Raw genomic sequence first — 16,763 nt, 5'->3', positions numbered from 1 at the left:
GCACCTGCATCCAACCCGATTTTGCATTTTTTTAACACTCCAATTTTACTCTAGGTAAGTTAAAATTTTGATTTCATGCTTTTTCTTTGCTTTTAGCTCTAAATTCTCAAAACAATTAATTTTTTACACAAAATGATGATTGAAATTTCCAAATTCCTTTCAAAATCTATTATTTGCATGCTTTACACATCAATTTTACATCTTTTATGTGAATTTCATTCAATTTTTAACCTTTTTTTGGCATAAACTATCTTATATGGGATTGTGATTAATGCTTTTTGTCAACAAAATTGGCAAAACAAAATTTAACATTCCCATTTCCCTTTTTGCATTCATATCTCATGAAATCTGATCTAGAACTGGAAGGGGCAGGTATTTTCAAAGTTCAATAAAACCCATTTTTCAATTAAAGTTTTGAAAAATTACCCAGAATGGTGCCATAGTGCTGCCCATTCTTTCTCAAAAGTCTAGCATGGCCTATTCCACATTCCTACAAGCTCTCACCTAATTTTGACAAGTTAAGCAATTTTTTAAGACAAAATTCAATCTTTTGTAGGCATTTTTCGTCTAAAGACACTAAAATTAGTCTATCTCAATTCCAGAATAGAATTGTGCTATATGATTGGAAAAAGAGACATGAATGCATAGTAAGGCTGCCAGTGTTGTAGGGCAGAGACATTAAAAACGCAAAAAACCAAAAAATACAAAAACCCTAAAAAATGTAAAAACCGTAAACGCAGAGGAGTAGAGCATGATGGAGTTTGCTTTAGGGAAACACATAGACTAGGGATAAAACATAGTAGTGATGGAAAAGAGAAAAATGTTGACAAAAAATGCAATAAGAAACGTGAAGCATGGTGATAGGCAGCATGGGAAAGATGTTAGCGATGAGAAGATTGTTATACTGGCCCTAATACCATATTAGAATTCATGGTGCTAGGCCCAAGAGGAGTGAGAGTGGAAAGAGATGTGAGCATAGACATGGATGGATGGAAGAGAGAGAGAGAGAGAGAGAGAGAGAGAGAGAGAGAGAGAGAGAGATGGGTCATCACACAAGAGAGCAAGAGAGAGAGAGAGAGATGGGTCATCACACAAGAGAGCAAGATTGCACGACACAATGATAAATAAATTATTGAGCATGAGATTTCCACCATGTACAATGCTTTTATAGGCACTAGGACCCTATCTTTTATCCCTTAATAATAGGTGGTTCACACCTAATGTGTGTTCACATCAAAAGACCTAAATAACCTTTCACAGTACTAAGATCAACTATTTCAACAATCCAATCATCCCTCCTGTAAATTTGAGCATCATAACCCTAAGACCTTGTAAGTCAACTACCTTACAATGTGACATCTTTCTGAACGCCTCCTTGATACCTTTCACAATGAGGGGGGAGAAAGTCTATGTGAGCTCCTTATAGTTAGGCATTTGTCTTGCATCTACTACTTTGGAGTAAAGTGCGTTACAATGTTGGTACATGTCCTCAAGTGTTAACACTAGAAAGACCTCCTGATCCCCCCACTCTTGCAGTTTGCCGAAATTTGGCCTTTGTGTTAGATGTTAAAACCCTTGTTGGACTTGATGCTCCTTCCAGTGAGAGTGTGGGGCACATTTGTGGTATCTTGATACGAGACATATCATATTTTGTGGAGAAATTCAACATTCCATATCAAGTCCCTTGTAAAAATCCTTGTTGGACTTGATGCTCCTTCTAGTGAGAGTGTGGAGCACATGTGGTAGCTTGATAGATGATATAAATCATTATTCAACATTCAATGTCAAGTCACTTTTTGTTGGACATTATTGATTGTGAGTAGTCTTTTGGGATTTTTATTGTAAAGCGGTAAGAAAGTGACTAATAATTCGTTATTGTGGATGGTGAGACAAGATCTCCTCTTGACCATTTTTGCATATATGTAAGTTTTATTGAAGTTTATTCTAAACATGAGTGCATCAATGAAGGTACATGTAGCCGATGTGATCTAATTCTAAACACGAGTGCATTAATGAAGGTATAGGTAGCTGATGTGTTCGAATTCTGAACATGAGTGCACCAATGCAAGTATAGGCAACTGATGTGATCTAATGGCATAGCAAGCAAGCTCAACATGTAGTGAGGTTCAAATACCAATGGTCCAAGAGAGAAGTACTATTGTTGTTTTAATGCAAGTCATCTCATCTCTCTCTCTCTCTCTCTCTCTCTCTCTCTCTCTATTGTGGGTAGAAAAGGTTAACCTTTTCCCTGTGAGAATTAACCTTTTCTACCCACAATATATTTTCCATGGGAAAATATATTTTCCCTGGGAAATATATATATATATATATATATATATATATATATATATTAGTGGGACAAACTCATCGCCATCCATGATAGCTTTTTTGAAATTGCGTGTTTTCTCCCACACAGACAGATAAGATGCACTGTAGTCTGGCTGTGCATGGGAGCTATCATTATCATCTACAATGATAGGGTTATTTTGACTTCTATGCTGCATATCAGCATCTCTTTGAATATTCCTTGGATCATCATCCTCATCGATGTCTGCTGCATGTTGATAGAATGGATCAGAATATGTACCAGCAGGCGTGTCTCTACGAAGAAAATCTCATCAATGCCCATGCACTGTGTAAGGTGAGGCACTTTCATTACTTTCCAAATCACTACCGACCATCTTCTACTCATTCTGTTCCATGTCTTTGGTATTATCCACGACGCAGCAAGGTAGCTGGAGTGGGGAAGACTGTCCTTATTATGGAGCTGATCAACAATATTGCAAAGGCCCATGGTTCCCAGCTTGATTACATTTAAGATTTGCATCTTGAGGACTCAACATAGTGTAAGTTATTATTGTTTTTCTGACTAGGAGCTGATTGCAAGATTATTTGGTGATTGGCAGGTGGGTTTTCTGTGTTTGCTGGTGTAGGAGAACAGACACGAGAAGGCAATGACCTTTACAAAGAAATGATTGAAAGTGGGGTCATAAAGCTAGGAGAGAAACAGGTGGGTTGGGAACTATTTCAGCTACTGGGCTAGCTTGCTAGAGGATAGGTTGAATTGACTTCACTAATAGCAAGATATGTAGAGATGCCATTATGTTCTCTGAACCAAAGTCTTGTAAAGTTGATATTGCTGTATTTTCTTTGCCAGTTTGTTAAACTATCTGGCCTTTTGACGGCTTATGCTATGTTTGATGCAGGCAGAATATATATATATATATATATTTCCCAGGGAAAATATATTGTGGGTAGAAAAGGTTAATTCTCACAGGGAAAAGGTTAACCTTTTCTACCCACAAAAGATTTTCCCTGGAAAAAACCAGTTTTTGAAGACTAAAAAAGCTCGACCATTGTGGCCGCCCACGGATTTAGTGCGGTCGGTTGGAACAGGCCGACGTGTCGGACGACGTATGAAACCTGAGAACCTTTGTTGTTGCAAGCAGGGAGGAGGAGGTGGCGATGGTGGGGTTTCTGGCGAGGCTGTGGGCGGCTGTCCGCTTGAAGGAGCTTGTGGGGAAGGACAAGGCAGGCAACGCTTACTACCGCCACTCGAGGAACGTCGATGGCGCATGTAAAGAAATCGCCCTCTCTCTCTCTCTCTCCCCCCGTCCCCGCGCCTGCCTTCATCATTCAAGGCCATTTTCAAACTATAGAACTTTTACCCTAAACCCTAAACCCAAGAAAAACGGAAGAGGGTGCATGGAAAGGGGCTGAGTTTTTGTACGAGTTCCGCTGGTTTTCAAGCACTCCTTACACATTGTGGGAATGCAGTGACACAGAGGAGGTGGGTGGAGTACAAGGGAGATTGTGATCCAAGGACTCTTCCAGGTTGTGTTTTTTGATTTGTGTACAATACAACTTCAAGCCTTGTGCTTGAGCAAAACAGGCTCATAATTTTTTTAAAACGAAAAAAGGAAAAGAGAAAAAGCAACATACTAGACTTGATGAGCTAAATCGTCACTGTCACAGTTGAGTGGTCAAGTTGGTTGACGGGACGCCGGAAAGAGGCCCCTACTCCAGAGGTATGTGTTCATGATCTAACACTTCAAAGAAGAGAAGCTGCTGTGTAGCACTGTCCTCTCGGACTGGTTTTCGGGGTGCATTAAGTTATCAGCGTAACTTTTTTCAGTTGAAGTAACGATTGGCAGTATTTACTAGTGATTGCGGATGTCTTTGACTTGCAGGAAATCATGGCATTGGAAGCCCACCGCAAGCTTGTCAAGATGAATGCTGCAAGTACTTACCACTTTTTTGTCCCTTAATGTTCAGGTTAGAAGAAGATAAAACATGATATTTTGTTTAGTTTAAGGCTGTTGGGAAGATTCATAGTGTTATCATGTGGTCTAATTTGACTCACGTGACGATAGCTATTTTTTTTTGGAGTAAAACAGGGCTGATTATATTACCACAAAATCTCATACAAACACTCGCTAAAGCGCCAAAAAGTACAAGTGCGACCAACCACACTCAAAGGCAAAATTTTATGGCAAAAAACAAAACCTATACAAAATCTTAGGGAGGGAGATAAGAGATGCGGGACATAAACCACTGTGGAGGAATACACTTCCACTGTGGGGTACCGCCCTGCAAGTGGAAGAAAATTTCAGATGCCTCCAAGTCTCCAAGAAATGTTCTCTCTGCAACTCACTAGACTGAGAGGAGAGAGTCATCAAATAGTCCCGTTCACCACAAAGCATGTGAATGGTGTCGGACCAAATATCTGCCAAAATCTGATGAGTGGAAGAAGATTCTCCTCTAAGAGTTGGCGACATTTGGCCCTCCAAATGCACCAGCCCGTAATAGCGCCTATGATACTAAAGGTATGTGAGCTATTCAATGATTCTTGAGAATGCAGAACATGATGAGGGATATTAGAAAAACGCATGCGAGGAGAGATCCCATGCGTGATGTGGAAAACTAAATCATTTGGAGCAGCCTCGTATCCAAGATGCCGGCCTACCAAATTTGGCTACAACCAGCAAAATGCACCCCAACTATTGTAACCAAGGTCTGGAGAAATCCGTCGGAGAAGCCGAAAAACAGTTGTCCACATCATCTAAGAGGACTGGCAAGACCAAAGACAATGATGAGGAGTCTTCAGGATCCCATTTGAGCAAATTGAGCATGTGCCAAGAATACCCATCTGCATTAGCCAACTACCCACTGGTAGACCATCATGTGCCAACATCCACATAAAGTAAGTCGTCCTGTCATGTGCACACTCATGCCATGGCTGCTCGTTAACATGAACAATGGAATCCTTGATTAAGTCAGCATTTAGAGCATCATTAGCATCAGTAGCATCATCATCAATGACCATCAATGTCATAAGTAGTAGCAACATCAACATTAGCATTAGCATCAGTACGTCAGCATTTACAGCATGGAGGCATGGGACCCTTGTTGGCTGCCTGTAGACAGCCTGTTGGCAGCCAGCAGGAGCCCTAGCAGCAAGTGGGGTGGCACCCGGTGTGAAGGCCGGCAGAGTGGGCAAGCAATTGTGTATGTGCAGCATTTATTACAGCAAAGTCCAGCATTTTCAAGTCCAAGACCTGGCGGATGGCATCTGGAGTTGGCCGACCTGTACCTCAGCATGATATATAAGCAAAAGTCATGATTCAGTTCATTCAATCAAGTCATTTCATTCATTCATCATCCTCATAAGTCAGTAGAAGTTAGCATCTGCCATCAACATCATCATCATCACCATGAGGGCATGGGACCCTGTCTGCAGCTAGCAAGCGGCTAGGTCATAGGTAGTGGCTAGCATAGTATGGGCAAGTCAATTCAATAAGCCCAACATCCCATATATACAAGCATAAAATCCCCATTCAGCAGACAAGGCAGTTCATTCATCATTTCATCATTCTCATCAATCAGTAGAAGACATGTAGGAGCTAGAGGTCAACCCCTTTGGGCCTGACCAAGGGCTCAACCATGTACAAGCATGAAAGCAACCTTTTTGTACCATATGAAATACAAGAAAAACCTGACAACTATCTCTCTCTTCTTCTCTCTCTCTTATGTCTTAATCATGTTTATTTAGCATCTTGTTCTTAATCAGGCTTAGGGCAATGGGTTAGTACAAGAAGGCTTCCGTGCATGCAACGTTGGTATTAGAGCATTCATGCTCAATCACTAAGCATAATGTAACATGCGGCTTTGGGGGAGATCGGTAACTTCAATGCTCAGAAATTAGCACACTTTTCGTGACGAAATTAATGCACAAAACTGAATGTAGATGTGCAGAAAAATAGAGAGAGAGAGAGAGGACACAGTATTGGGTCCCGAATACCCTCTGTAGGGCCCCCGCCATGAATGGTGTATTTGCTTTTATTAGAATGATGCAAATCTGAAAAATAAAAGACTGAACCTGAACCTTCTTGGTTGAGGAGGATCCTCTGCCCTTGACCTTCAATTCTTCACCCTTTGCGTTAGCTTCTCTTTGGCTGTCCTGGCCCTTGAGTTAGCTCCAGCACTTTGTGAATTATGAGATGAAATGAACTGAATTATACCTTGGGTATTTATACCCCTTCAGGATGCTGGTCGGCTGGCTGCTTTTCTCTCCACGACTTGCAAAATAGCATTTATTGCTGGATAATGCCACGTGTTCACGCCAACCCGGCTGCTAGCTTTCCCATCACTTCTGTCCAGGTTAATTGGGCAGCCCTATGCTCTGGCCGCCTGGCTGGGCCGTTGTCCAAGCTGTTTGGGCAGCCCCTATGCTCTGGCCGCCTACAGTTCTGGCTGCTCTATGTGTCATGTGCAGGAATTGCCATGGACATTCTCAGAAGCTAATCCAGAAGGGGCAGCCAGAAAAAGATCAGTTAGAACCAGAATTTAGGAGCATAAGGTGCAGAAGAGGCTAGTGTTGGACTTGGAGTAGGGCATGGAAGACATGGAAGATGCTGTCGGTTGCACACAAAGGCTGTCGGCTGAACCAAATAGGAGTCGGCTGTACCAGGGCTGTTGTCGGCTGCAGGCGCATCACATATGTGGATTATATGACCAATCGGGCAGCAGTCGGCTGTACCAGGGCTGTTGTCGACTGCAGGCGCATCACATATGTGGATTATATGACCAATCGGGCAGCAGTCGGCCAGCACTCCATGAAGTCCAAGAGCCTATAAATAGGCACTTTTGCTCATTGATGAACTCATTCATTCCCTCATGGAATGGGTCTTAGACTAGGATTGTTTTGGTGATTTACACCTTTTCAAGAAGGCAGCCTTTGGCTGTAGATTGTAGGTACCTTTTTGTACCATAAGAATATACTGAATATCCAGCATATCTCTCTCTCTCTCTCTACTCTCCCTTTTGTCTGCGTTATGCATCAGCATGTTCTCAGTGGTGTTTAGGACTGAAAGAAGACTCCCAGAGCTTCCGTGTGTTACATTGGTATCAGAGCATCAGGCTCAGCAAGGCTAAACGCTGTTTCAGTCCCATATGAAGGTGTACAGGTCCAAGGTACAAGAAAGTGCACGGATACGAAGCCCAAGGCAAGGAGCACGTCCTCGAGCACCTCAGGCGAAGGAATCCTCCGACATTGACTAGGAGGAGGAGATTTTGGTGGATGTTGCACAACAGGCTTCATCTCAGGAGCAGGGTTCGACTTTTGAGGGGGGATCTCGTATTCCCAATTGGTTGTACCAAACATTGCGGGTCTCTGGGGTAACACGGTTGCCTTCACCTCCAGTAGGGGATCCCTGTTGATCGGAGCGGTTGCGTACCACGACATCATCTTAGGAGTACAAGGCCAGGCTTGTGGCCAAAGGCTATTCTCAGAAAGCTGGCGCGGCAATTGCTCGGATGGTGACCATACGGTCTGTTCTTGCTCTTGTTGCACACTCTCATTGGCCCATCTTGTTGCACATATGGATGGCAAGTTGGCATTCCTCAACGGGGAGCTAAAGGAGGAAGTTTATGTGGAACAGCCCGAGGGATTTTAGGTTCCTGGCTCCAAAGGTATGGTCTATAGGTTGAAAAAGGCCTTATATGGTTTGAAACAAGCCCCCAGGGCTTGGTATAAGAAGATCGATGCTTTCTTTCAACATAAGGGTTTCAAGCGGTCGGCGGCTGATCCAAATCTCTCCTTTTATCCTGAGAAAGAGTTGTATACTCTTATCATTCTCTATGTAGACGACTTGATCATCACAGGCAGCCATGCAGCACACATTGCTCAGACAAAGGTTGCCCTCAGTCAGGAATTTGAGATGAGAGATCTTGGGTTGCTTCACTTCTTTCTTGGATTGGAGATTTTTCAGTGCTCGGATGGCATATTCATCTCTCAGCAACGGTATGTTACAGAGCTGCTGGAGGCTTTTAGGATGACAGATTGTATGCCTATCACTTTCACCATGGATCCCGGCATCAAACTCTCTTCTTCTGGATCTGATCTAGTGGCATATACACTTTTGTACAGGAAACTGGTTGGTTCCTTGATTTGGTTGCTCAACATACGGATCTTGGAGGGAGACATCCTTGAATATTGTCCTACCCAGGTCAACGCTGCAGATTTATTCACCAGAGGATTATCTCAGTCAGCTATCGGCATTCATGGCAGCTCCTTGGGCCTTGGGCTAGCCCCAGGACTTGAGAGGGGGTATAAACATATATCATCTCTTGTCGGTGGCTTTTCTTGTGTTTATGGGGGGCATTTCTATGCTCAAGCATTCGCCATATTTTCCCCCATTTTTCCCATATTTTTCCCCTATTTTATGGGCCTTTGATGTGGGTTGCCCACCCATTTTATGGAGTTTATCACCTATTTTCAGGTCGTGTAGGACACTAGGAGGCAGTCAGCCAGCTCATGTAGGAGTATATATACATGCTGCCCTCCTCCTCATTTCATCACATCATTCCTTGATCATTCTTGGTGAGCACCTTCAGCCCTCTGCCTATGGAGTCCACTCCTTGCCTACAGGCTGGTTGTATCCACTCCTTTCTTGAGATTAGTGCATCAGCGTTTTGCTGTTTTCTGTACCATCATGAGCTTGAGCGGGTGTTAATGGAGTTAATGTTGATTGTTCCGTTCGATTTGCTCTTCAGACATCATCATCATGACCATCATCAGTGTCATAAGCGGTAGGAGCATTAGCATTATGTCATGTGCATCACAGATGCCATGGACATTTCCACGAATAGATCCAGAAGAGGCAAGCAAACAAAGACTATGAACCAGTAGAAGTTGGACATGGAGCAAGATTTGGACCATAGCATGGATCAGAGGGATGTCGGCTGGATGGAGGATGACATCAGCAACACCAGTGGGCTGTCGGCTGCAGGACAGAGGGGTGCTGGCTGAAGGCGCATCAAGAGGTTCAGTCGGCAGCATTTAAATGGAGTTAATGGCTTATGAACTGGCCGACCAGCAGTCGGCCAGTTTATCTTACACTCCAAGAGGCTATAAATAGCCCCCTTGCTCTTTGTAATAGGCATTCACTCCCACTAGGGGTGTGGGTCACTTAGAGGTCCCATAGGGGACAGAATTTAGGGTTAGGAACCTTTTTATGAAGGCAGCCCATGGCTGCAAAGATCTGTACCTTTTTTGTACATAGTATATACTGAAATTCCAGCACTTCTCACTCTCTCTCTCTACTCTCTCTCTACCTGCGTTTTTGCATCATGGTGCGTTTTTGCATCAGAAGGTCTTCAAGAGTGTTTAGGGCTGAAAGAAGACTCCCAGAGCTTCCGCGCGTTACACATTAGCATTAGAACCATCAGCATCAACATCATTATCAGCAGCATCATCATCATCACCATGAGGGCATGGGACCCTGTCGGCAACCAGCAGGTTGCTGTCGGCAGCCAGCAGGTGTTCATGCAGCAGGCAGCCAGGCGTCATAGGCAGTGGCCAGCATAGTATGGGCAAGCCAATCCAATACGCACAGCATTAAATGCAACATCCCATGAATATCATTTGTCTAGAACGGGGACAGCTCCTGTAGCTAGCCGATCAGCACCTCAGCCCATATATATAAGCATAAAATCCCCATTCAGCAGTCATGGCAGTGCATTCATCATTTCATCATTCGTATTAGTCTGTAGAAGATATGTAGGAGCCAGAGCTCAACCCTTTTGGGGCTGACCAAGGGCTCAACCATGTACAAGCATTAAAGCAACTTTTTTGTACCATATGAAATACAAGAAAAACCCTGACACCTCTCTCTCTCTTATTCTCTCGCCTCTGTCTTAATCATGTTTATTTAGCATCTTGTTCTTAATCAGGCTTAGGGTTGTGGATCGGTACAACAAGGCTTCCGCGCATGCAACATGTCATGTGTGGTCTCCACGAATCCCAAAGCTGCCTCCAAAATCTCTCCAAGAAAGCCAAAGAAATCCCCTCTGCATTCCAATGAGGGGCTCTAGAAGGGGGGTGTGTGGATTGACTAAGCAATGCGCGATGCCCAATCTTGGCAGTGTATTGAAAGAAGGGAACCGGCTCTTGGCCTTGCTGTAATGGAGGCCAGCCAAAGGTCGGTTGCAATCAACACAAGGTCAATAAACCACTCCTTACCGGGAGAGGCAACAACCCTAATTTGCTGCCATCTAAGAGTATCAAGCTCTGGGACTGAAGGCCTCCGATCTCTACCAAGGCGAGGGTGATTGACACACCATCCTGAGGGTGATTGACACACCATCCCAGGTGTGATCTCCTGGAGTGAGCCCTCGAACCATGAATGTTGTCAGTAAAGCCTTGCTCTGTGTCTCAGGGGCTATGATGCCAAAACCCCCATCATGTGTCGGTAGAATAACTGTATCCCAAGCTACTCTAGCTCTCGTGTCCGAAGTGCCATCTGAGCCAGCCCACAAATAATTTCAGATGAACTGTTGAAGCTGAGAGATGGGAGATTGTGAAAGGCACCAACAAGAAGCGACATACCAAGCCATGGCCAAGAGAACCTGATTAACTACCAAGGCCCAGCCAGCCAAAGAAAGTCTAGCTGAACTCCAAAAAGCCAATTTTCTCTTGATGGAGGAGATCACTGGAACAAACTGTTGGGCTGCAGATATGTCAAGGCCAACTTGGAAACCTAAATACCGAGTAGTCTCTCCGCGACAGATACAGAGGATGTGTCGGAGAGGTGGCCCAAACCTTGATCAAGTCGAGCCGGATTTGTCAAGAGATGGCAGAGGAATGCAGGAAGAGGAAAGAGCTATTAGGCAGTCTGTAGCCTCTATTCAACGACGTCAACAGCAGTATCTTGGTGTTCCTTCTCTCAGGGATGACAAGGTTCGTGCCATAGCAGCTTTGAGTGCCATACATGAGAGCAGATTTGAGTTCCAGTTTCACTCTTTTGCCTCATTTTGGGCCTGGAAGGGGGATCAAATGAACAAAGAGTTTTTCAAGACTCATGGACTGCGGCCTTGTCGACATCAGCTTAGGGCTTTGAAAGATTGCTTAGGCTTAGTCCGTACAGCACCAGATGAGGTTTTGGAGGTGGCCACTGAGTTCTACTCTACCTTGTTCTCTGCTGAGGCAGATTCTCCAGAGGTTGAATTCGCTAGACAGAGAGTTTGGAGTTGCACTCTCAGGGTGGTCACAGAGGAGATGGGTAGGCGTTTGTTCGGTATGGTGGAATTGTCGCCAATGAAAATGCGGCCTAATTGCCGTTTCAGATCCTGAAAAAGGAGTCTTGTGCTTGGAAGCACTACTATCAAGAATCCATTTCCGAGTATCCTTGGCGGTGAAGCCAACTGCCTCCTCGCTCGAAGAAGATGAAGCATCGGTGTCCAACATCTCCAAGTGCACAAAGGCTAGAGTCTTTGTAGCCGAAGTTGAAGAATCAGCACTCTTCCCAGTCCGCTTGGGACACTTTCTCCAGTAGTGGCCTTTCTTGCCACAATCATTATAGGTCCTCTTGGCCTTCGGTTTCTCTCGGTCTGAATCGGCGGGCTTCTCCTCAGAAGACTTCTCCGATGAAGACTTCCCTTTGCCCTTGTTGTTGTTGTTACGGCCTTTCGACCGTTGGCTAGTCAAGGCCTCAAAACCTTCGCCCTGTGGAGGGTTCGTGAATCGCTCTTCCTGGTCCAAGACCATGGGCACAAGCTCCTCCCATGTGATGGTGCTGAGCCTGCCATTGGTGATCAAAGAGGAGTAAAATGCTGAGTACTGAGAGGGCAAGTGTGACAGCAACGTTATGGCCATATCCTCTGATGATCTCTCTTTCCCGGCTTGGAGAACTTCTTGTAGCTTGTTGATGTGCTCCCGCATCGTCGACGACTTTGCACGATTCATCACCTGCACCTGAACTTCCAAGGAGATCCTCTTCATGGGTGATACCCTGTTGTAGAGAGAAGCCAAATGCTGCCAAATCCCTCTGGCCAGCGTCATATGCTTTATGTGATTGATCACCTGTGGTGTGCAATTGCGGAAGATGAAAGAACGGACTCGGGCATTAACACGATCCCATAACTATACCTGTGCCTCCTGTTCCTTCCGAATAGAGTGTAACTCCCCATCTTCCAACTCCGGCCGTGGAACCCCAACAACAATGAAATCAACCAAGTCATAGGACTCCAAAACAGATTCCATCATTACCTTCCATATGCCGTAGTTGTTCTCATCCAACTGTCGGTCCACCGGGAACGTGGGGAGTGTCGGGATCTTCACGTGCTTCTCAGCTGTCTCAAGCAAATCTGCCATCTCAAGGGTTCACAAGATCTTGTGAAAGGAGGGTGGGTGGAAAAAAAGAAGAAGAAGAGGCTGCAAATAGAATGCAAGGTGGGGCCGCCTTTTACCCGATCTCCAAGTCCCGTACAACCCAAACAGTCTCCAATCAGCACCTCAATCAGCAAACCCTCGACGTCTCACTGTCTCCAAGCTTCAAGCCACCTGGGGCTCTGATACCATGTCAGAATGCACAGCGGAAATGAAGACAACTGCTGTAGAGAGCAATACACAGATGAAAGAGAGAGAGAAGCTTGTGTAACTCTGCTATATACACCAATAAAATCCTGGAATACTACAAGATGGAGTGTGTGGGCAAGGGGGCATTTTATATGGCCACTGGCTGGCTGGTCGGCCAGCCCAAAACAGGCCGACAGACAGTAGCCTGACTGCTCACGACCAGCAAAAAGGTCAGTCGGCCAGAGTAAATCTAGTCGGCCAGCAGTGAAAGGGTGGTTGGGTATCAACAACAGAGCAGTCGGGCAGCCAACAGACACAGTTGGCCAGCACCTGGGGGCAGCCGACAATCCAAACATGGAAAAAATACGGAGAGTGAGGAAAAATGGGAAGATACCAAATACGGGCGGGCACACCCACATCAGAGGCCCTGACATAGTATACAGACAAGAGATGACTGCTAATAGTTTGATGGCCCCTTTCACAAAAATGGAGTTGGCAGTCACTTTGTATCACAGAGTGCACACACTTGTCTAGGTGAGGATGGTCTCTCTTGAGCCTTCTCTCTACTTTTGGGAGTGGCTGGAGAACCCTCTTCTTTTGGCCTTTCAGAGGATTTTCGACTGTGGCAGAATGCCATAGAGCATGACATCCAGCTCGATTTGTCTCCTTCCTAAAGGGGGTGACAAGATGGAATTGCGACAGTGGAGACTGATCACTTTATTGTTGACTTCCTATAAGGGGTTGGCAAAGTTGATTGCAGCAGACTTCGCTCATTCCTCCCAGAGCTTATTCGTGACACTTAGACAGGCTTTGTCCAAGATAGGAGCATCTTGGACAATATCTTCACCTTCTTTGAGGCTGCAGAGTGGGCTCAGCAGAGCAGGCAACCTCTGGCCATTTTATTGTTGGATTTCGAGAAAGCATGACAGAGTGGAATTCTTGGAAGGCACTCTTAGTAGGCTTGGCTTTCCGCACGAGTGGATTATGGGGGTGTCTGGTCTTTATCGTGGTGCTAGCAACAGAGTGACTATTGGAGGTCGTATGGGTGATTCCTTTCACTTGGATCGGTCTGTGAGACAGGGATGTCCTCTTGCTCCTTATTATTATTTTTTGTTCTTTGCTGAGGCCATGTCTGATTTTCTTCAAGATGGCACCACATGGATTCATGGCCTAAGGTTACCTTTGGATTTACTTGAGGACCTCCTTGATGCAGAGTATGCCGATGATACAGCTCTGTATGTAGAGGATAATGCGCAAGTCTTGGAGCATGTGCGAGTTGTTCTTGATACTTTTTGCTTGGCAGCAGGAGCAAAGATCAACTGGAACAAGTCTCTGGGTTTCCTAACCGATCCTCTGGCTTCTCCTACTTGGGGTCAACAGTGGGGATTCACTTGGATTGGTCGTGAGACGATAGCTATATACGTGGGCTGGCTGGATCCTTACGCACAACCTAAGTTTTCTAACTTGTGAGTGGCTACAAGGAGTTGCTTACTGGATCTTTATTAACTACCTCCGTACATATATATACAACTGCTCCATCTTCCATGCTGGCTGAAACACAAACATTACAACAAACTTCAGATTATTTTCTTTGGATGAGGTCAAACACCGGTCCAAGTTGCCTGCACATCTGCTGGCTGCTAGGAGCTCGAATGCTGAATGCTGGAAAAGGAGGTAGCTACAAAAAGCCCCTATTGCTTGTTGAAGAAAGGGTGGCTTCAGAAGCTAACTTCTTGTCTGGGTCTGCCACACAATCAGGTTGCCTTTGCAGCTGTCCTCTCCTTAGACGACAACTCTACATCAATATCATGCCAGTACCCGTCATGTGGAGAGGGGCCAGGCAGGTCACCTGAAGCCACCCTAAGGGACGCATGCATCTGGGCCAGGTGGGTTGCATATAAAAATTATCCTGCCTGCTGGCATGCTCTGCAACTGTGGGATGAAAGAAAGAATCAATTCTTATGTTTAATGAATGCTCGACTTTAGAACTATTTAAGAATGTCCAACAGAAGCCCTTTGGAGGTGTATTGTGTAATGTTGATTTGGTATTTGGTGAATCCCATTTATATAGTGGTTTAAGAGTTTAAGGACTGGTTTGCAAATAGAAAGTTTTATTGCCTTGGTTATGAGCTAAGAAATAGGTGAAGGTGTCAATGAATCTGTTTCTCTTGCTCTGCATGCTTTGCTGCAATGCTGTAGCATGTAGCCTGTGTGGCTTGGCTTTATTTTCTTTCTTTCTTTCTTGTTGAGATTGAAGTGGAACAAGAAAGATTTTCTCATGAATGTTGCCAAATGTTTTTCGTTTTTGAACCTTAAGTGGTCGAGAAGGAGGAAGAGAAAAGGCGTTTCAGATCAAAGAGCCTTCAGCAAGATGTACATACAGGTTGGTGCATTCTCTTTTATACAAAGAAGTGCATTTTTTGCTGGAAATGTATTTTGTGGGATGGGATAATAAGAGCTGCCTTGAGAGGTTTACAGAGGTACTTGAGAGACAGGCAAGAGTAAGGCTGTGTTTAATGTCAGGCTTAATTTTCTGCATTAAAAACGCTTGCGATTAAGGAAGAGGAGAAAAGGGTAAAAGAGGGTAGAGTAAGGATCTTCACACAACAAAACGTTTCAGAGACGCCTCTTTTGTTGGAATAAAACATCATTTGCAGTTTGAAGAAAGTAGTTTCAACGTTAGGGTTGATTCTATTACTTCTTTGCATGGGCTACAAGCACACGAAGATCGGTTTGGTCTGGGTTAAGTGATGTTCGTTATATTTTAGGATTTGGAATGTTCAAGATTTTAAGAAGGATTTGTAGACAATGTGGAGAGCTTGTAAGCATGCATTCGTTTTAGTTTAAGGGCTGTGTTAAAAATTTGTTTTTTCACAGCTATGCATACGTGCACACCACATTTTACTGGTTTACATTAATTTTGTTATTGTTAGCTTCATGTGTGTGTGTGTGTGTGTTTAGAGGAGCAGCCTTTATCCCAGAAGCATTTCTCACTGGCTCTCACCTTCCATTTTTCTAGTTTTCTCTCGTCATTTGCAGCCAGTTGTTCTTCCTTAGCAGGTTGTAATGGGCGTGCATCAGCGAGTTCTTGCAAGGCCTGAAATTTGGCTTTGGCTGCTTTTACCATTTGCCTTTGTTCATACTGAAGCTTTTGCCACATTCCAGACTGCTCTTGGATAGGGTTTCAGCTTGCTTGCACATTAGATTTCCTGCACACTTTTTTGGGAAATAGCTCTGGATATTTGGAGTGCTGACAGTTGCGCTCCGGCCTTATGCTGCATTCTTCTCCTCGGCACGGTGTTAGGAGAAAATGGCAAACCCCAAAAGCATGTATAGGAGTGGCCGACGCATGTGCTTTTGGCTTTGGAACACTCAGATAGTTTCATATATATAAAAAAAGACATCACAGAGGAGGATGTGGAAAGCAATCGAGACAGTGCTGATATTGAGGCCCAAGAGGTTGCTTGATGTTGTCATTTCTGAGAATAAGGAGGACTGCGGACTTGCTTCCTTGAAGGCTGAGAGTAGTTGGGAAGGAGGGAAACTTGGCAAGAAGGATCATCATCATAGACCATCTCGTGAAGACTTGAGTGTGAAGGAGGCTTGTGGTACCGCAAACTATTCCTAGAGTTGATTTGCTCCTGTGTCTCTAGCTTCTTGGTGTGCGTGTGTGTTCCCGTCGAATTGCCTTGAGCTATCATGTATTTGTCCCTTGACACCATATGGAGTAATTGATGCTGAGTTGTTTTCGAAGACAAAGATCTTGACTGAATATCCTTACCCCCCCATGAACCTCTTGTAATTATCATCCAATAAGACAAAATCTCTCTTGCATAAACCCCTTAGGAATAACACCTTAAGAGAAGCTTTGCTATTTACATTGCTCTGGCGCGCACACTTTGGTAGA

The 16,763-nt window shown here is 44.6% G+C and overlaps 1 protein-coding gene across 3 annotated transcripts in view; it reads left to right on the top strand.

Moving 5' to 3' along the window:
• The first annotated feature begins 3,353 nt into the window (after window positions 1–3,353).
• The window catches only part of LOC147624716 (NADH:ubiquinone oxidoreductase, 17.2kDa subunit), an 80,670-nt gene continuing 67,260 nt past the window's right edge, over window positions 3,354–16,763 (top strand). The window contains exons 1-5 of one of the 3 annotated variants that reach the window (XM_086819748.1): window positions 3,354–3,577; window positions 3,778–3,834; window positions 3,976–4,028; window positions 4,191–4,242; window positions 15,174–15,239. In XM_086819748.1, coding sequence (XP_086675874.1) covers window positions 3,466–3,577; window positions 3,778–3,834; window positions 3,976–4,028; window positions 4,191–4,242; window positions 15,174–15,239 — 340 coding nt within the window. In that variant the 5' untranslated portion in view covers window positions 3,354–3,465. The remainder of the gene's footprint in view (window positions 3,578–3,777; window positions 3,835–3,975; window positions 4,029–4,190; window positions 4,243–15,173; window positions 15,240–16,763) is intronic. The other 2 variants (XM_086819750.1, XM_086819749.1) reach the window with 2 other exon arrangements.

Source organism: Cibotium barometz, chromosome 25, assembly GCF_041138505.1.
Source record: "Cibotium barometz isolate CiBa-2024 chromosome 25, ASM4113850v1, whole genome shotgun sequence".
NCBI classification, from domain to species: Eukaryota; Viridiplantae; Streptophyta; class Polypodiopsida; order Cyatheales; family Cibotiaceae; genus Cibotium; species Cibotium barometz.
The sequence above is the reverse complement of the archived record's forward strand: the minus strand, read 5'-3'. Positions and strand labels throughout refer to the sequence as shown.